The sequence below is a fragment of the Pseudonaja textilis genome, chromosome 3 (genome assembly GCF_049901715.1).
Source record: "Pseudonaja textilis isolate UNSWEBS1 chromosome 3, rPseTex1.2, whole genome shotgun sequence".
Taxonomy (NCBI): Eukaryota; Metazoa; Chordata; class Lepidosauria; order Squamata; family Elapidae; genus Pseudonaja; species Pseudonaja textilis.
Genome location: NC_141992.1, coordinates 186271755 through 186292825, shown reverse-complemented (window position 1 = coordinate 186292825; position 21071 = coordinate 186271755). Strand labels below are relative to the sequence as shown.

The following is a 21071-nucleotide window of genomic DNA, read 5'->3' as shown; positions in this document are numbered from 1 at the left end:
CAATGCTTTTTTTCCTTGCAGATGTGTGCTGTGCTTTAGATGTTAAGTGAAGAAACATATTGCAAACATTATTTTGGCCAAAGCTAGCCTGTTTGTAAAGCAAGAAGTCAGCTATTAAGATCTAGATTAGAATATACAGTAGGTTAAAATCCAGGACAAAACCATTGCTGAATTTTGAGAAAAAATATCGGTGGACTTGCAGATGGCTAACATTTCTTATGCAGGCTGCATTTTTTTCAGTCTTCAGAATGCACACTTAAAAGGCCAGATTGCTTCCTTATATACACAATTAATAGGATTGTACATGTCATATTTTTAGATTAAATTAAAAAATAATAAAAGGAGGAATCAAGATTAGGAGAGTTATCCCAGTCATGCTGCTTTTTTATTGATATGAATTCCTTGACTTGGGAGAAAGAAGGGAAAAAAATCTCCAAATGCAATTCTCCCATTGTTGGAAACTATTCCGGTATATTCCAGTAGTTCTTCAGAAAGGTATTACTGGGGGATCCTTCACTTGGACCTTTCTGTTGGATTTGTATGAAGACATGCTTCTAAATTTCCTCTGTGGAGCATGGCACTCAAATAAATAATGAAAAAAATGTTTCTGTTACCTTCCCAGCATTTTTCACTGTGAAAGAGGTGTTCTGGTCAACAGAACGGTAACTTAAGCTCTTCAATTGTGGGAACTGATAATGACAATTCACCTCCCATGTTTGCAGAAACATAATTGCTAATGTGTTCCACACCTTTACTAGCATAAAATAGGAAGAAAACGGAGATTAGGTTTGCTTGCTTATCTCTGAGTAACTTCAGATAATCAGGAAGGACACCTAGATAACCAGGTTACACTGTATGTGGGAATGCCTTGATAGTGACTTGTGGTTTAGGTACACCTTGTAGTAGTTCAGATAGGCGAGGACAGGTGAGGGAAGACATTTCTATCCTCAAAATTGGGTTTGGTTCTTTGCATCTCCACATCAGCAGATCTCTGCACATGGAAATCCTATTTATTAAAGAGACAGCCTCTATCTCCATTTTTTCTTGATATGCTGATTTTTCAGAAGCAATGATTTCATTCAAAAATTGGTCTGCAAGAGTAACACCAGACTGCTTTCCTAAATGTAATTCACTCTCATAACTCTTCAGCCTTGCTTTGTTCCCCTGAAGCACTTTATACCCAATTTTAAGTTGATAATGTCAAGGGCAGATTCTGTTGTGAAACAGGTACCTCTATTCTTTTGTATAGACAACTTCTCTTTTTGTAACTAAATTCTTTTTTTTTTTTGTTCTTTTCATTGGTAAAGTTTTAAATTAAAGCTGTAAAACTGTAACCAGTTGTTTATTTTGGTTCTGTTATCTCTTTTATATTACCGTGTTGTAACTTCAAGAGAATTTTGAACCCACCAAAGGGTGGTGAAAAAAGGCATTTTCCCTGGCTTGGAAAAAAATCAGCACTCTACTTTTCCACTAAACCATATAGTGATTCCCTAGAGCCCATCATATTTTGGTTGTCTTCAGGTGAGAAACCTGTGCCTCTCCAGAAGTAGCTGAAGTACAGGTAGTCCTTGACTTGTGACAATTGAATCCAAAATTTATGTTGTTAAGTGAGAACTTAAGAAATTTTTTTCCCCATTTTGCAACATTTCTTGCCACAGCTGTTAAAGCATTGATAAGTTAAGTAACCTGGTTGTTAAGTGAATCTGGCTTCCCCACTGATTATCAGAAAAGGATCACATAACCAAGGGATGCTGCAACAGTCATATGTATGAGTCAGTTGCCAAGTAGCTGAATTTTAATCACATGACCATGGGGATACTGCAAAGGTGGTAACTGTGAAAACAGTCAAAGGTCACTTTTTTCAGTGCCATTGTAACTTTGAAGGGATAATAAATGAACTTGAGGACTACCTGTATAACCAATTTATTTTCCAGTCTTCTGGAAAGAGTTTGAAAAATTCTGCCCCATCTTCGACAAAAACCTCAGGTATTTCATGACAGATTTATATCTCTGCAATTTCCCCGCACTCCCAACCATTTCTCGTAAGCCTTTCCTTCCAGGCCCTTTAGTCTCATAGATGTTCTCCTTAGGATATGCATCAGTTTGCATGGAATGGGATGACTTGCTGCTGCCAACTCACTGTGGGATAATTCCACAATTCAATTTAAATATTTAGAATAATTAATTTAAAAAAATTATGATTTTCATTTCATCTTGTCCCTCTCTCTGCATCCTTTCCTTAATGTTTCTATTCCACAGTATCTTCGGTATGTTTAACTTTTATCCCATGGCGAGTTGGCTGTGGTGAGTTGTCTTGTGGCAAGTTAGCCGTGGCAAGTTGTCCTAGAACCTAGTTGGCCAAGGGTTTTTCTAACACGTAGTGCTCAGAAGATATATTCTAGATGTCTAATTCAGACTAAAAAGGAACAATGACTTAAACCATAGCACCTGTCTCTTCCTCTGATAAATTTATCTTACATTATCAGGATTGTTTTGTTTCTACCCAAATTCTCAGGTGGTTAATGCTGGATAATTGAGTTGTCCAGGTTATACAGAAGACTTCGCATCCCTTCTAGATGAGTTGGATTGACTCTGAAATACAAGTTACTGCTTAAAAAAAATAGAGGCAAGAGGAAAAACTTATCAAAAACATTGTTTTACTGAATCACGACAAACAAACAATTGTTAGAAAAATGTCTCTTTAATTAAAATCTCTAGCATTGTTAAGTAGGGTGTATTGGAGGGAAATGGAACATTCTCTCCAAACCATGCAAAAGTCATCTAAACTTTTTATCAAAGATAGGCAGTAATTCAATATTTCTCCCTCTCTTCTCAGCAGTCACCGAAGAATAAAAGTGCTAGAATCTAGCTCAAAACTCACAAACAAACAAAAAAAATCATAAACACGTTAAGGTATAAAGTTAAGCCCTCTGTTGCAAAGTTTCTTTTGTGTTTCAGATTGTACTACCGGTAGTAGAAAAGCACTTGGATCAAGCAATAGCATTTGACATCTCTAGTGTGCTGGGTCCAACTGTTTGGCAAACGGTGAATTACTGGGTGCATTAACAGATGTTTTTTTCTCCTAATTTGATGAAGATTACCTTCCATGCAAAGAGAAGAATGCCCACCAGCCAATGTGTAAAATGTGTGGAAAAAGCAAACATGTAAAACACGAACAAAATGAATGCAAACAAATGTTTTGAGAAGAGCAAAAGTACAAAACGAGATGATTACAACATCCACTGAAACAACTGTCGTAAATCCATCAAGTCACCCCGATTCCCGATAACTGTAGGAGCCAGTCCCTGCAGTTTTCTTGGCAACATTGTTGGAAGTAGCTTTGCAGTATCTTTCTTCCTAGAGAGAGAGTTTGACCCAAAGTCACCCAGTTGGCTTTGTGCCTAGGGCAGAACTAGAACTCCCCATCCCGTGGCTTCAAATCCAATTAATCACTGCACCAAGCTTATAATAGTATATTTTTAGGGGTAGAAATTAATGCAGTAGGCCAAAACGTTTCCAAATTACCACAAGGAGAGATACAGGGATTACCAATTTGTAGGAAAGGGATTAGATGGAGTATTGTTTTCAGACAGCAATGATCGATTAACAAAAACGATAGCAAAAAATATAACACTGCAGTGTAAGTATACAAAACGTCCTCAAGAAACCGGGAAAACAACACACTACAGGGGAAACTTATATACAAGGACCTCATTTTTTTTTATTTTTTAGAAAAAATCCACCAAGTGGGACTTTGGCACATAAAACTTCTCCAAATAAGCCAGAAAGGATCTCTTCTTCCACCTTGACCCGTGGTTTCTGGAGTCCAAATGTGACTATCCTACTTTCGAAGACCTTATGTGATCCCAGGATTAGTAACCATGTGCTCTCACAAGAGTGAAAAGATAAGGACTAGAATGCTGAATGAAATGCCTATAAATGAGAAAAAGCAAATGCTTATCCAGAAGTTACAGCAAGTTGGTTTTTTCCAGCCTAATATTAATATGCAAGGTGAGCAGTCTACAGACATGTTCTATTATTCCAGGTGCTTTATGAAATGGAACAGACCTACTGTAGGCAGTTCACTAAGGAGACCTAGAACGGCCTCTGCTATTGGGATGCAAATTGGCCAAATTCCATCTATGCAAACAATTAACAACACTTCTTATTGCACTCTCACTGCCATATAATGGGACGTGCGGAAAAAAAGAACAAGAAATCGCAAGTCAAAAGATTTGAAGATGTGAAGAAGAAATTCCGAAAGCTTTATCTGGTACAGAATACAGCAGCGCTGGCAGTTATACGTGTTTGTTGAAGAACACGTTATACCTCCACTCAGTCAGTTGCATTGGATATCAGTCTGTTTCCACAGGGTCAATTCAAGGTGATAAGTTTTGATCTTAAAGCCCTACATGGCATGGGACTGACTGGGTTACTTGAGGGACTTCCTCTCCCCAATTATATCTGCCCAAGTCTCGCCAAACCCAGCAAAGAAGGGATGCTGCAGGTCCCGTCAACTAGGGCAGGTGTCTCCAAACTTGGCAAATTTGGACTTGTGGACTTCAACTCCCAGAATTCCTCAGCTTCGCTGGCTGAAGAATTCTGGGAGTCGAAGTCCACAAGTCTTAAAGTTGCCAAGGTTGGAGACTCCTGAACTAGGGAGCTACACTTGGCGGCTCCTAGGCAGTGGGTTAGGGTTTTTCAGGTGTGATGCCCACATTATGGAGACTACTCCCTGAAATGAGACCGGCGTCCATTTTGTCTCTCTGGGAGTCCATCAAGGCCCTGTTGTGCCATTAGGCATGGGGACCTCAGGGAAATGCTGAAATATTGAGATTTCTTCACTGTTATTAGCACCTGCTTGCCACCCAATGGGATTTTTTTCCCTTTTAGTTTTTTGTTTTTTTTATTATCTTAAAGCTTTTAATAATGATATTCACAATTATTTTGTATTATTTGTTTTAGTTTTGCCATATGCTGCCCACCAGTTTGTAATAAATGTGATGAAAAATGAATATATATATATATAAATACATACATACAAACGAGGTAGGAAAAAAGAAATGTGATGAAATGTAGTTCACACCATTCAGTAAACCACTCAAAATCTTTTATTCTTGCAAATCATCCTTGCTTCCATCACACCCAGATTAGGTTTCCTACGTTGTCTTGGGACTAATTAAACTCCCCATCTCCTTCATTCTGAGGAGAATCAGTTTCATCCAATCATGATGATGTCCTCCAACCCTGACTTTCAATTCCATCCAATCATGACTTTCTCTTCCTTCATAAGGTGATTTTGCATTTCAAACCTCATTCGTTCTTTCAACGGACTTCTGTTCAATGGACTTCTGGTGGCCCGTCACTTATTTTTTTGTGTTGAATCCACTTTCCTTCAGAACTCTTTCAGAATCTGAAAGTTCAGTCAGAATGATAAGTTGAGCGTTGCTAACTAAGCTCCACCTCTTATGACATGATGTGTGCAATGTCATAACACACGTACAAAAACAAGTGTGGACAAGCAAGAGGGTGTGTGAAGGAGCACAATTTTCCTTGAAACTCAGCTCCAATTCTTTCAGTATTATTGTCCCTTGGAGCCTAAACTGGAATTATTAGCAACGATGAAATCCTACTTGGATATGATATGGATACAGATTAATAGTTGGAAGGGACCTTGCAGGTCAACTAGTCCAACCCTCCGCTCCAGCAAACCTTGCATCATTTCTGACAGATGGCAATCCAGTCTCTTCTTGAAAGCTTCCAGTGATGAAGCTCCCACAAGTTCTGAAGGCAAGCTGTTCTACAGATTGATTGCCCCCACTGTCAGAAAATTTCTCCTTATGTACCCACAACTATTTACATGAAACCAATTCATTGTTTCAGGGGCAGGTTCACCTATATCTTCAGAAGTCATCTGCTCCACCCCTCTTCCTGGGGCTAAGAGAGAGGGGTGGCCTACAGTCATTCAGTTGCCTTCAAGTCCAACACGGGCCTAGAACTCCACTGTAAGTCTTCAGGTTTGGGTGCCTTTAATGACTACACCACAACTGGCTCTTGGCCATCCATCTAGATTAGATTAGAGATTACAACCTCTGGTTTTATTGGCAGTCAATAACATTTTATGACTTTTCTCCAATTATTGTTGCCCATTTAGTAAGATCTAGGAGGCTTCATATTCTCCAGTTCCTATCTCTTGTATAGCCACTCTTTTGGTAAATGGCTCAGGATGGCATACAGTTAACCCAGCTATAAAAATATACAAGCAATAATGAAAAGGAATAAAGCATGAAACAAATTATGCTGGAGGCATTCAGCAAGTGAAATGCTCACTCCAGATGGGTTTACCAATCTTCCTGACTCAGAGCCTGGGGGAAAAAAAAAACAGGGCCTCAAGGCTTTGCAAAAGACAGGCAGGATTGGTAGTGTCTGAATCATGAGAAAATACTCTTCCTTAAGGCAGATGCAGCAGCAGACAAAGCATGCATCCTGGGCCTCATAAGATGTCATGATTTAAACCACAGCTTTCCAAATTTGGCAACTTGTGGACTTCAGCTTCCAGAATTCCCCAGCCAACTCTCAGATTTCTGAGTGTTGAAGTCCACAAGTCTTAAAGTTGCCAAATTTGGAGAGCCCTGGCTTAGAGATTAGATCTGGAACATACCACTCCTGCCAGATCTTCCTGAAGGGGCCACAATAATCGAAGACAGGACATTCAGCAAGTAACAAGGCTTTGGTCCACATAGGACTTTAAAAGTGATAACTTTTAGTGTAATTTTGAATTACATCCAGAAGCCATCTACCTTGTACTTATCAAATACTGGCATTATATATGGATGTACTGAGGTTCATCCATAACTATTCGCACTATAGCATTCTGACCAGCTGTAGCTTCTGAGTGATCTTCAATGGCAGCTCCATAGAGCTTGCATTGCATTAATCCAGAAATAAAATATTTTCTGAAAGGTGGATGCACCCACTCTCATGGCCACTCACAATTTTAATTTTCTAACGGGTGGCTCTGGAGCATATGTGAAGCTCACGGGGATTTTTGAAAGTGAAAATAATGCTGGAGGCAACATACTTTTTAGTCTGCAGACAGCTTTCATTTTATCAGCAGACAGTAGTATTAGATATAACTAATGCACTTTGAAAGGTCTGTTTGACATTAAGGTACCCTTCTTCAAGTCTTTTTAAAAAGTGAAATGTATCATCGTTCTGATATATGTTACAGGATAATCATGCACCCCTCTGACCCATTAATCTGAGTGAGCTCAGTAAGTTGTTTATTCTATACTGGAATGGGTTTAAAACATATGTTCAGACAATTGTAAGAATACTGATTTTTCCCCCACTAGAGGGCACATTTTTGGATCTTCAATTGGAAGGTTAAAATATGAATGAAAGAGCAGAGTTATGCAAACAGGAAGAAAAGGAACAGCAAGTGGGTGGAATACAAAAAAAAACCAACCTTCTTGGATTTCTAACACTGTTTTTGTGTTTAATCAATTAATATAAATTGATCTTAAACATTAATGGCTCCCGTTGCCCTTTCTCCTGAATATAATTAGTCCTCAACTTATGGCTGGCGTTGTGCCTGCAATCTCGGCTGTAAGTTGTAATGGTCACTTTATCATCTTTTTTGCAGTGGTCATTAAGTGAAAAAGGCAATTGTAAGGCAAGTGTCACGGTTCTTCAGCGAACTCATTGTTTACTCTGGAATGGTTTGAAATCGCGAATGGAATAACATTAAAGGAGGCTATGGTTGAAGGATCTCCCCCCCGCCGCATATTATTATTTTGAGGACCTTCAATAGGTTGAGAGTTAAAGGGCCTAAATGTAAATCCATTATGCTCAAGTGGAGGCTCTTAGTGGATAACAACATGCTATGTGAATGTGGAGACACACAGAGCCCAGCCCATCTGCTGGTACATTATCTATTACCAGAAACATGTATAGATAATGATTTATTTTGGGCCAATAAAGCCAAGAAGGTGGCTTCATTCCGGTGGTTTAAAGTTTAATCTGGATACGGAAGGAGGAAAAAAATCAGGACAGCTTTTGAGAGCAACTGGAAGTAAATGGGAGTTTCTGACAAAAATAGCCTAAATCATGGTCACATGACCAGGAAGTCTTGCAAATGGCCGTAAACGCAGGCCAGTTGTGTAGTGTCCCAAATGCAGTCACGTTTTAGTTTATTGGGCTGTAAATGGCATGGGAAGGGGTGGTGGAGAGATACATACTTTCAGCCTTGCCAGTTAGATGAGACAGGAAACATGGCCAGATGAGCTAATTCTATTTTACTGTAAAGTTACACTAGCAGAATCTTGTAGATCTAAAAGTATATAACTGGTCCTTGTCCCTTTTACAGCCCAAGAAATCAGGAAGAGTCCGGTCTGAGGCTGCAAACTCACCCATATTCCTGCCGTGAGGTAAATCTGCCTCTTGCTTTAGCTGCATTTCTTTCCCCGGTCTCCCAAAGACCTCCTCACATGCCATTACGCATTCTTTCCTCCTATTTTCCTCACTACAACCCTGTGAGTTAGGCTGGACTGAGCAAGAGTGACCAACCCAAAGTTCTTCAGTGAGCTTCCCGGCTGAGGGTTATAGGGTCTTGGTCTCCCCAATTCTACCCCAATATCCCAATCACTACTTCACTCCATCGTTTTGAAGTTTAGACTTGATCTTGTCTTCATGTTGCTTGGAAGTGACTTCTCGGGACAATTAGTGTTGACATCAGATTATATTTTGATAATCCAAAACAGTGTTTCATGTGTTGCAAATGGGCTTTGTTTTTAACTGCCATTTCGGGATAGTTGTTGAGGTGATGGACTAAAAGCCAGGAAATTATGATTGAGGATTGAAGTTCAACCAGGAAATTTTTGCTGGTCACAATCTTTCATCATTCACTTTCAATCAACCTTGCAGGATTGACGCTATAGAAGCAGAAAGGCAAAATATAAAAGGGATCAATAACAAAATCTAAGAAAATCTCTCCTGGATCAGGTTTCTGTTGTCCAGCTTTCAAGTAGCCAGTCAGATGCATTTAGGAAACTCATAAGCATGTCAGAAGGGTAAGAGCTCAGTTCCACTGATGCTCCCTTCCTGTGGGGCTATGTAGGGTACATTTTGTAAGGAATAATTTTGGAAGCAATCTACAGCTACCAAGACTACTAACACTGATTGTCCATGCATTAATTCAGTCCATATTTAATATGTGACCCATCATCATATTTGATAGCACCAAACTCCACATGTTCAAGCCATACGTTACATAATCAGTTGTATCTTTTTATCTGTTCTAAACTCAATGTAGTTAATGAATATTATATGGGAGAAGAAGGAAACCAGTTTGGTCTTAGTGATTAAGGAACCAGGCTGGAAAGCAGGCGTATGGGAGTTCTAGTCTTGCCTTAACCATGAAAGCCACCTGGGGCACCTTGAGCCAAACACTTTCACTCAGCCCTACTCACTTCACAGGGTTGCTGTTGTTGGGAAAATAGGAGGAGAAAGGTGTGTTGGATATGTTTGCCACCTCGACTTATTTGTACAAATAATAAAGACAGGATGCAAACAAAACCTCCAAACGTGGCATGATATGACATCGTGTATAATCGTAACAATAATAATACTAACAATTACGCACAGAACATACTTTTACATGTCTGGAGCAAAAAGCAGAATACATATAACCAATTTTGTGTGACAGTCATGTACCTTACAGGTTCTACTGAGATAGCTAGCTAGTCTTTTGTGGACAAACAACACTGTTGTGGCACTTGAATACTAAGCCTGGTTGTTGCAGAAACAAAATGAAAAAGTTAAAGTGCTTTTTTTTAAAAAAAAAGACTGAAATCGTATAACCTCTGCAAATATGTTTCAGGGAACATCTCTTAACTTAAAATGTAAAGGAAATACATTTCTTAATGCAAGAGAGGTCTGTCTTTGAAGATGTAATCCAGTCTTGAATTGCTAATTCCATACTTTGGGAAAACTACTCAGAGTTACAACATAAGATGCAATCCATGGCTCTGTACCAGGTAAGGTTTTCAATGTCAACTGCAGCAAATTAAATTATGCTCACAGGAAACTGACAACCAATGCAGATCTTTCAGTACAGCCATTGTATATCATCCCTATGCCATGCGTTGGTTAACAACCTAACCACCATATTTTTTTTTTCATCAGTTGCTTTCCAAGGACAATCCCAAGTAAAGCTTACTGCAATAGTTCAGACAGGATGTAAAATCTGGAGGGTTCAGGAAGGGTCATAGCTGGCTCACTAGTTGTTGTGCAAATATGCTTCTTGCCACAGCTGTCATCGGCATGTCCAGTGAACTTTCTGAGGGAGTGCAACTCATCCGAAGTCCATGTCCATCTTTCTCCTAACAGTATTTTGTCTGGATTTAGTATCGGCGTGTTCAGCTCCTCCAAGGAGATTATCAAATTTAAGCAACATTTAAGGGTGCAAACTGCTAATGGTAAGGAGCAACAGAGCTTCATGAACACATTGGTGACACTCCATCCCAGAGCTGCTGGTGATTATACCCAGTGATTTCGTGTAGATGTTAAATAGTTTAGGGACAAGACAGAACACAATGAGATAATGCAGGTCAATAACTTAGGGGCTGACATTAATTTCTCAACAGCATCTATTGGGTACATCTAAGCATATAAATTAGTCTCAGAAGATATGAAAGTTGGGATTGAACATATTAGAACCAACCATGTTGCACTGCCTCCATTTAGTTTCTGACTTAGGTCATCCACCTGGGTGACCAAAGGAAGCCTCAAAATCGTATCTGGGGTGAAATGGAAATGAGTACAGATAATCACTTTCTCCCAGATGCATCTGGAGCAATGAGGTCTTCACTTTTCAATCTCATTACTCACCACTGGAAGATTAGAGACTATCTTGTAATTATAAAGATCTTCTGTGTCCAGGAACAACTGTTTTACCATAAAGACTGTATTAATATCTCTTTCAAAGAAGTATAATCTCCACTACACAATGGAAAAAAAATTTTTTATTTTTATTTTTTTATGCTTATAACTCATTTCTTCTCTGAAAGCTCAGGAAGATTGACAGGAGAGTCCCTCCTCAATTTATCCCCACAAAACCCTTGTGACATAAGCTCTGTTGAGAGATGACAACTAGCCCAAAGCCACCTCCTGAACTTCAAGGACATGTAGGACTTTGAACTTAGGATTCACCTCCCCACACATACACACACACCAGTGACACATACACACATTCATATCTACACTCTTCTTCCTTGTAACGATAACCACAACAACAGATGGAGAAAGTGGGATCCAGGAATGAACAATAGGAGACGAAGGAAGAAGGATGAAGGTCGAGGTTGTTGAGAAAGTGTCAGAGAACACAAAACTGATCACAGGCAGAAAATAGAAACGTGCAAGACCATACAAAACCAAAAAGGAGCACGGACATAGAGAAGAGGAAGCAGAGCATGACAGAGAACTCACCTGTTGATAGGTAATAAAATGTAGGGTGAACTACAGAAAGAGTGGTATACAGATACAGAAAGAAGAAGGTGGGTGTTTGGGACTTGGCTCCAAACTCTTTTAAGAACGACAGAGGTAACCTGGACTTTTAACCTTTTATATATATATATATATATACAAATATATGTATATATATATATCAAATTAACACAGACACCCTGATAACTTTGTCAGAATTCAGCAGTGCCATGGGACTGATCTAGAGTCCACGCTAGGTACGACACAAGAACAATACCCAAGAAGAAACCAATTTTTGAGCAGCCTTGTGACAAACTGGATTATTTTGCAGGATTACCCATGCAACCATCTTTCTTCCCCTCCCTACCTAAAGGGCATCGGAGGACTTCGATATCTCGATGGGCTACTTTATCTTATAGCCCCTCTTTCCATCATCATGAAATACATAAACAATAATAGATTTACCTACCCCACAGTGGCAGGGTCACTTATTTTTGAACCAAGAAAGCAAAATCAATCTTAGAAGGATTACCAACTCTTATCATCTCTCCCATTTTTTTGTTTTTCAGCTAATACATTACTACATAACTGTATTTATACCACAAGCTTCAATTTCAGAATCAAGGGTCTTTTTTGAGGTGCTGAAAATTGTGTCGCACCAAGGAAGATCAAAACAAAACAAAACCTTCCCCAGGCTGTATCCGTACCAATTATTAACACTGCTTGTTCAAGGGCTAAAAACACTGCAAAACAGAAAGAGGCTTGTTTTATATAAGAGGCAGAAAGGTGACTGCAGATTTTGCTTTATAACTCTGTTTCCACAAGGGCTACAGGCCTTTTTTTTTTTAAATGAAAACTGGGGATTTTGGCAATTATTGCTTATCTTGGAAGGCAAGTTCATAACAAATTCCCCAACTATTTTTTGACCTAATGTCAGGAGAGGTTCTATGGTTCCAAATTCATTTCCTTCTACCACAGGGATCTCCAAACTTGGCAACTTTTCAGATCTCTGGACTTCAACTCCCAGAATTCCTCAGCCAGACATAGGGAACTCTGGGGGAAGTGGGTTCAAGTCCACAGATCTTAAAATTACCAAGTTTGGAGAGTCCTGTTTCTAGACCATCGTTGTGTACATCCTTAAAAAAAGCACTCTGCTCAAAATACGCTGGCACTGAGAAAAACATAAATCAAGAGGAAGGATGAGGCAGGGCTAAAAGTTAGACTGACAAAAGCATCCGTGTTATTACCTGTCTAGGTGTGAGTGTTATCACCAGATATACTTTCAGAGTCAAAATCTGTTTTGCTTTTAGGTCCCGTTTCGTTCCAGCTCTCTATGCAGTCTGAAGGAGCATCGTCACCTAGAGTCAGCCGCACCAAATTTACATTGCTAGCAATTGGTTTTTCTTCACCATCCTGACTAATTTGGCTAATTGGAACGTCAGGCTGTTCTGGATTTTCTACGCTTAGTTTCCCAACTTTCTGGACCTCCTTGTTGGATAGCTGAACATCCTCATGGTTGTTCTTTGGCCCAGGTGGCTTTGGACCCTTAGTTTCTGCACATTCATCTATGACACTCCGCTGTTGATAATGGTCTAGCCATTTTAAGGTCCCCATTCTTAGTGAGCTTCTGTTCTCCTTGAACCAACGGACTATTTCTGTTCTGGTGAGTCCCGTCTGAGCTGCCAATTCATCATACTCCTGTGGAGAAGGCCACTGAGTTCTAACAAACGTATTTTTCAGTAAGCGGACCTGCTCTTGGCTGCTTGGAGCAGAGGCCGTGGAGCACTGAAGCAAAGACGTTGGAGGTTGGGAGATGGGGACCTGCTCTGTTTGATTTGTTGCACCATTGGAAGCAACTGGGTCCTTATTCTTTAGGCTTGATCCCATTGAGTCTAAGACGGCTTGTTCCATGTTATCCCTAAGTTTTCTTCGCTCGGCAAACCAGCATTCAACCTCTCTTCTGGTCATCCTGGCATCGGTCCTAAGTCTTTCCAACTCAATATGTGTAGGAAAAGAGTTTTTAAGGAAACTTTCCTCAAGGATCGCAATTTGTTTTTGAGTTTTTCCTTTGAACTGCTGGAAAATGAAATCCGGATAAGGGTGATAGGGGGGATCCTGTCGCGCGCTACCTAGAGCAAGATGGTCCTTGGCTACAGATTCACTCGTGATATGGCTGATTCCCCGTTGATTCCGGTAACGATAGTCACTGAACCACTTCTTGATTTCACTCCTTGAGAGCCCAGTGACTTCAATTAGTCTGTAAACTTCCGCATCGTCAGGGAACTGGGTGACAATGAAGCTTGCCTTCAGAGCCGCAATCTGTTCCTTGGTTTTTTTGCGGTCGCTGGTTGACGTTGGCAGTACAGTAGAGGGTGGCGTTGTTGTTGCTACGCTTACTGGAGCAGCAGACATGTTCTGCTTGGCCAAGGCTTCTGTTGGGTTGACATGCTGACGTTTGGCTTCTGGGACAGCCAGCTGGTTCTGCACACCCCGTTTCTGACCGTGGTTCGCAGCCACAGCAAGGGTAATTGGGGGAACGTTTGATCCATTCGAGACTTGGGTCAAAACTAGGCCAGTCTGACTGAGTATCTGACAAGGCACAGCTGTCTGAATCAGTGGCTGGGGCATCTTGGCTGTGGCAACATGGGCTGGAAGAACAGTAATGGTCTGGTGTGTTGGCTGGATGGTGCCATTGAACATCTTCTTCCTTGCCTCTTCCACCTCTTCGGGAGACCAGCTGATGCCGTGCTTCAAACGTTGAGTGGCAAACCAAATTCGAATCTGCTCTTCAGGGTGTTTGGAGGCAGCCGTCAGCCATGACAATTCTGCTTGTGTAGGATATGGAAACTTGTTGAAGGAGCCGATCATCGTAGAGTTAGTGTCTAGTGCAGAATTGTATTTGGTACTATTCAGGGGAACGGGGACTTTGGGAACTAAGTTGATATTTGGCGGGAGCTGTACGGAGGGCATCACGTGGGCCAGAATGTCTTGAAGGACTTCTGCTCCATTAATACAAGTAATTGGCTCAGTGATATCTGGAAAAAGTTGAGGAATCCCATCAAGATGGCTGTCAACAGCTTTCTTGGCCTCACCTTTAGGCTTTCCTAGGTTAATGATCTGAGCTACTTTGTTTGTATCGCCTACCCCTTCATAGTCAGGGGTTTCAACCACACTGCCTGTCACCTCAATGGATTGTTCTAAGACCGTCTGATTGTTGAGCTTGATTAACTTAAGCTTGAAATTGTTTTCTCCCGGATGGAGCTTTGCGTTGTGCTCAGATAAGGAATCATACTTTTTGGTTGTAAAATTACATTCGGAGCATACGTAGAGAGGGTTGAGAATCACATTGGGGTGTTGCGTGTCTATATGCTCTGTGAATTCATTCAGGTTCTGGGTGGAGAATGGGCAGTACTTACATTCGTAACCACCGACGGGTTTCCTCGTTGGGTTGGCTGGAGAAGATTTCCCCTCGATCACTTCACAGTCATTCTCAAAGACATCCTTGCTGGCCACCAAATTATTTTCTAAGTCCTGCTCGGGAGCACCAGGTGCTTTTCCTACACTGTAGTCCATGGGGTTACTGGGCTCCGGTGCTTCAGATGCTCGTACCATACATGGAGTTGACGACTTCCTTTTGCTTGCCATGACTGCTGTAGAAGCGCCCCTGGAAGCAACAGTCCCAAAGGTGTCCTCTTAAATGCTTTTAGCACTTCCAGGAATAATCCCAGGGTGGACTCTAAAGGAGTCTAGTGCCATCCGTAGCTTTTGGCCATGACCCACCACACAAAGACGTCTGCATTACACCTGCATTATAAAACAAGATACACATTGTTAAAATGTGCACATCTTCCTTCTCTCTGAAGGAAAAAAGGCCAATTATAACTCTTACTTTTGACTCTACCTTTGGAAAGGCCAAACCGTTACACGTTATGGGTGGCCCTCAACCTACGGCCACAACTGAGCCAAACATTTCTGTTGCTAAGGGAATCTGGGCTTTCTCATTGTCTTTGCTTGTCAGAGAAAGGATCTCGTGACCCCGGGACACTGCAAACATCATAAATACATGCCAGTTGCCAAAGGTCTGAATTTTGATGGCATGCTACAATGGTTGTAAATGTGAAAAATGTCACAAGTCACCATTTTCAGGGCCATCGTAACTTCAAATAATTACTAAATGAACTGTTGTAAGTCGGGGAACACCTGCATCCAGTTAATAATAGTGTCAAGAAAGCTAATAAGCGTCTGCCCCATTAGTAATTAGATGGTGATTATTTGAGAAGGCCAGGTGTTGTGGTCTGTCGGCTGCCGGCCCCTCCAGCAGCCGAATCAGAGGAGGCAGCAAAGTGGGAGTCGGAGCCGGCATCAAGGCAGTTGGAGAGCTCCCACGGGGAAGAAGAAATGAAGAGACAGAGGCGGAGCCTGGGCCGTTCATCAGCTCCCAGATGGAGAGGAAACAGACCCCAGGTCCAGAGGTGGCTGAGGAGGAACAGCTGGGTCCTTTGCCTGACGTGCGGATGCACAGAAGGCAGAGGAGAGGAGAGCAGTGGGACGCTATGGGCTGGTCATGGGGACGGAAGAGCCACCGCTGCAAGCTAAGCCCCACCTTAACTCTGAGGATAAAATGCAGGGAGGGCGGGGAGACAAATAAGTGTGGCAGATAATTATTCGTGTCCGTGTCGGTCAGCCTCCTTACTTCTGAATCCTGTCTGGAACTTTACTGGAATTCTTTCCTGGTACCTGCAGCACTGAGAGTTGGCATGCCTTCTGAGCAGGTGTTGTGTGTGTGTGATGCTGGAAACGAGCAGGCCCACCTTCCAGGACTTTCTTTATGAGAGTGGGGGAGAGAGAGAGAGACTCCTGGTGTGTTGGGCCATTTCAGAGGGAAAGGGAGTGAGCTTTGCTTTCAACAGGCACTTAAGAGACTCAGCCGTGTGTGTGTGTGTGTGTATGTGTGTGTGTGTGTGTGTGTGAGAGAGAGAGAGAGAGAGAGAGACAGAGAGAGACAGAGAGAGACAGACAGACAGACAGACAGACAGACAGACAGACTCTGGGCTGGGGCTGCTGATGCTCCTAACAAAAGGGACATTTAGTTACAAACAGTGGTTGTCATGTTTGGGAGCCGGGTCAGAACACCAGGGTGATGTAGGATAGAGTCAAAAAATATGCTGGGAAAAAAAGCAGAAGTAAAACCATTTTTATTAGGCTGCCAAGAAAATGCATGGAAGGTATCCCATGTATTTCATCTGGTCTCATGAATGACCCAACAACAGGGTGGATTTGATTTAAATCACTAGTAAAAGGGCTTGATTTAAATCAAGTCGATTTAAACCATAATTTTTAAAAAGCAACTGTCATTTCTGACACACTGTTGACTAACCCAACAGTCCCATTCAGATGTGGTATTCAGCAGGTTCTGACCAGTTCTGGAGAACCAGTAGCGGAAATTTTGAGTAGTTCGGAGAACCGGCAAATGCCACCTCTGACTGGCCTCGCCCCCATCTCTTCTCTGCCTCCCGAGTCCCAGCTGATCGGATGGGTCTTCTTTGGTTGCCCTGCACAGGAGAACGGAGCTGGAAAGCAGGTTAATGGGGTGGGGAGGGAATGGAGATTTTACAGTATCCTTCCCTGCCACGCCCACCAAGCCACGCCATGCCCACCAACCCGCACAATGCCCACAGAATCGGTAGTAAAAAAAAAATGAATCCCACCACTGGCCCATTCACTTTAATAGGATGGCTGGTGATGTGGCATGACACAACAAGGTGAGGGATTTGGCAGGCAGCAGGTGAATGGATGCCCACTAACAGGTGCTGCCATGATGGATCTGAAACGACAGGTGCTCTTTAATATTATTATATTTATAAGCTGCTTAGAAGGTTTCACTTTCATTTTACTGCTTGCCCTTCCGCCTCAGAGCCTGGTGGTACAGATGCATTTCTCTTCAAACAATCATAGAGTTTGTAATGTACATAGATTTGCGGGATAAATGGGATAAAGGAATTTTCCTGAACTTTGTTTTATGATTTATCTCATGGTTCCTGTGAAATTGTGTGAATGCATCAATGCAGCACATGTTATCTCAGCTTGCAGAGCTTGGCTTCACTGAATGAGTTTACTAAAAATGTAAATATTGCAGAATATACAGCTTCAAACTACCTAACTAAGCTCAACTTCATGCTGAATAAACTAAATTTTTAATGTATCTTAAATAGAAAACTATCTTTAGATAGATTTTTACTCCAAAAGTATTTTATTAAAATAAATTTGATAAAAATCAAAAATATCCGATTTAAATTTTTAAGAAAATCTGATTTTTGTAAAAAAAATTAAAAAAAAAAACACATCAATTTTTATTCATCTTGCCCAACAATGACTTGGCTTATTAAAAAGAAATCTATAAGAACTGAGTCTCATTGAAATTCATACCCTGGAATATTTTTCATTTATAACAAGCATCCTAAAGGTTTTTAACCCAACCCAAATGCATGGAATATATCTGCCAGATGAGCTCCAATTCCCCAATCACTCTGTCTCCAGCTGCTTTTATTTATTTCCAATGAAAAGGAGCGTGTTCAAGATTTGTTCTACCTCCCCACAATATGGCTGGTGACCATTTAACTATTAATAAATCAATAAAGAAACAGGACTGTCAAGAGGATGTTTTAACATGTTTCCCTTAATGTGCTCTCAATGAGACAGAACTGCTGCATAAGACAGAAAACTCTGCAGGAGGGAACACCCGGATTACCAAGATACTACTGGTAGTATGTTTTGTGGGGGATGGGTGTGGGGGTGTGGAGAATGCACTGGAAAATTTAACAGTCCCAAAAGTTTTGCATAATTGCGATTTTGGCTTCATAAACAAGGCATGTTAAATCACCAAGATAATATCCAACCCCTGGATAGGACTGAAGACAGATAGTCCCTCGACTTGCAACAGTTCATTTAGTGACCTACAATGGCACTGGAAAAAGTGTCTATATATAAAATACACACATGGTTGGAAAAAACGATTAAACAACATATAGATTTGAAGCCTGAAATATTTCTACTAGGAATAGTACCAGAAGGTTATAGTACAGAAAAGACTTACTTAATTATACATGTTTTAACAGCAGCTAGAATTGTGTTTGTCCAAAATTGGAAGAGTGATAAGATACCAATAAGAGGGAAAAGTAACTGAGAAAATATTTGAATGTGCAGAAATGAATAGATTAACATTGGAAATTAAAGAAAAAGAAGAATCTGAACATTATATGTTATGGGATTTGTTTTATCAATGGATAGAAAATAGAACAAATTAAAAGGGGTTAGACGTATTTATAGAGCAATAAAAGAAACTAATATAGTAGACATATTGGATCCCATCTATACTATGTATATGGGAATGTGATTATTGTTGTATTGTTAAGTTGATAAGAATATTAATAATTGTTAAGTAATTGAAATATGTACATAACCAACGGCACGATTGAAATGGATTTATTGTATATAAAAATTAAAAAATTTTTTTTAAAAAAAGCGTCTACATGACCATTTTTCACACTTATGACCGTTTCAGCATCCCCATGGTCATGTGATTTACATTCAGATGCTTGACAACTGGTTCATGTTTATGATGGTTGAAATTGTCCCGGGGTTACATGATCCCCTTTTGCAACCTTCAGACAAGCAGAGTCATCTGGGAAAGCCAAGATTCGCTTAACAACCGTGTTACTAATTTAACTACCACAGTGATCCACTTAGCAAGTGTGGCAAGAAAGGTTGTAAAATGAGGCAAAACTCACTTAACCCATTTCTCACTTAACAACATAAATTCTGGGGCTCAATTGTGGCCGTAAATCGGGGACTACTTGTATTTAAATTGATTGTGGATACTGAACGTGTAGACCAGGGGTGTTAAAACTCAATGGTGCTTAGATTTGGCCCGCGAGGCTGCCTGGAAACAGTGAAGGACCAGCCAGCGGTGCCTCTGCCAGTGAAAATGGAGCTTGGAGAGGGTTCTAGGAGGCCACCGCAGCCCAAAACGGAGCTTGCGCAGGCCTCGCATGGCCCTCCCAAGTTCCGTTGTCACTGGCAGAGTGTTAGAGGAGGCTGTTGCAACCGAAAAAGGAGCTTAGGAGCTCTTTTTCACTGGCAGAGTTCTCAGGCCACCACAGGCGTCCTCGACACGAGTGACATTGAGCTGGCCACGCCCCACCCCGGTCACCTGAGGTCAAACACAACCCTGATGTGGCCCTCAATGAAATTGAGTTTGACACTCCTGGTGTAGTCTGTTGTGTATCACGGCAGCCATTTTTCAAATGCCTATATTTTCTATTGATGGGGGAAACAATTCGGAATTATTAAACTCAGAAATTCTAAATGGCTCATAAAGCAGCTTCTTGTAGTGGTTTTCAAGGATTGTCAAATACAGGCAGTCCTTGATGTCAACTCATAAAATATGTCTATGGTCTTTTTAGAATTGCCAACAGAAAGGAAGTGGGGGGAGCAGTGTGGCAGCTTGCATTCCATAAATGTTTTCAAAGATGGTTTCTAGGTGACTGAAGATTCTGCCACGAAAAAGTCTAACTGGACAGCATGATTGATGACTCCTGGCTATGGATGTATCCCATTGGAGAACATGAATTATGATAAACCCAGGGGGTGGGGGAAAACCAGAGTCAAGGGTGACAATGAATGATGTGTCTCAGAGTCAGCTACACTCAGGCAACGCCGGACATGTTAACTCCCAATAAACCTTCTTTTAAGTTTTGAAAATTCGGCTACAGACTCATGATTTAAATGGGTGTGTGTGTGTGTGTGTGTGTGTGTGTCATTTGGGTAGTTTCTGTTGACATTATGATTGAAAAAGAATAAACACAGTTGATTGATAATAAATGGTTCCAGCCAACCACTAACCATGAGTGAAAGAAAAGTTTCTTTGTTATCATTCATATTCTCTGAAAAATAGCCAAGAAATCATAAATTCTGCCAGGCTCCTTCTCCTCGTGTGTTTTTATTTCAAAATTCATCTTAGGGAGATGATATGGGATGCTGAGATTTGCACACATCTTGGGGCTTCAACCCTGGGGAGACTCATTCAGTCATTCCTGGTTCTAAGAGATCTGAAACATCTTTTCTTAAAGGCAGAGGTGGTATTCAGCAGGTTAACCGGGAGTAAAAAAAAATTGAATCCCACCACTGCTTAAAGGGCATGGACTTTTGATGCCTCCAGATATGCCAGGTCTTGCATGCCACAAAGTGGGTAGGATCTGGGCAAAGAAAGAAGAAGTGGACTAAAAGTTATCTTTTAAATGTTATTAAATTTGAATGCAATTGAATTAATAACATTTCTCCCTTCTCACACCTTAAAAACGACCACAGAAAAGAAGTTTAAAGCATTAAAGGAAGCCTCGGTGGCACAGTGGTTAGAGTGCAGTACTGCAAGCTACTCCTACTGCAATTTGGCAGATCAAATCCCACCAGGCTGATTTAGCCGTCCATCTTTCCAAGGTGGGTAAAATGAGGACCTAAATTATTGGGGGCAATATGCTGACTCTGTAAACTGCTTTGAGAGGGCTGTAAAGCACTATAAAGTGGTATAT

General features: G+C 41.0%; 1 protein-coding gene across 1 annotated transcript in view; it reads right to left on the bottom strand.

Annotated features, from left to right (window-relative positions):
- Window positions 1-2682: 2682 nt before the first annotated feature.
- The window catches only part of ZHX2 (zinc fingers and homeoboxes 2), a 59628-nt gene continuing 41239 nt past the window's right edge, over window positions 2683-21071 (bottom strand). Inside the window, exons 2-3 of the mRNA XM_026703616.2 lie at window positions 12732-15288; window positions 2683-3933 (exon numbers count right to left, since the gene is read on the bottom strand). Of these exons, the coding sequence (XP_026559401.1) occupies window positions 12736-15129 (2394 nt within the window). The 5' untranslated portion in view covers window positions 15130-15288 and the 3' untranslated portion in view covers window positions 2683-3933; window positions 12732-12735. The remainder of the gene's footprint in view (window positions 3934-12731; window positions 15289-21071) is intronic.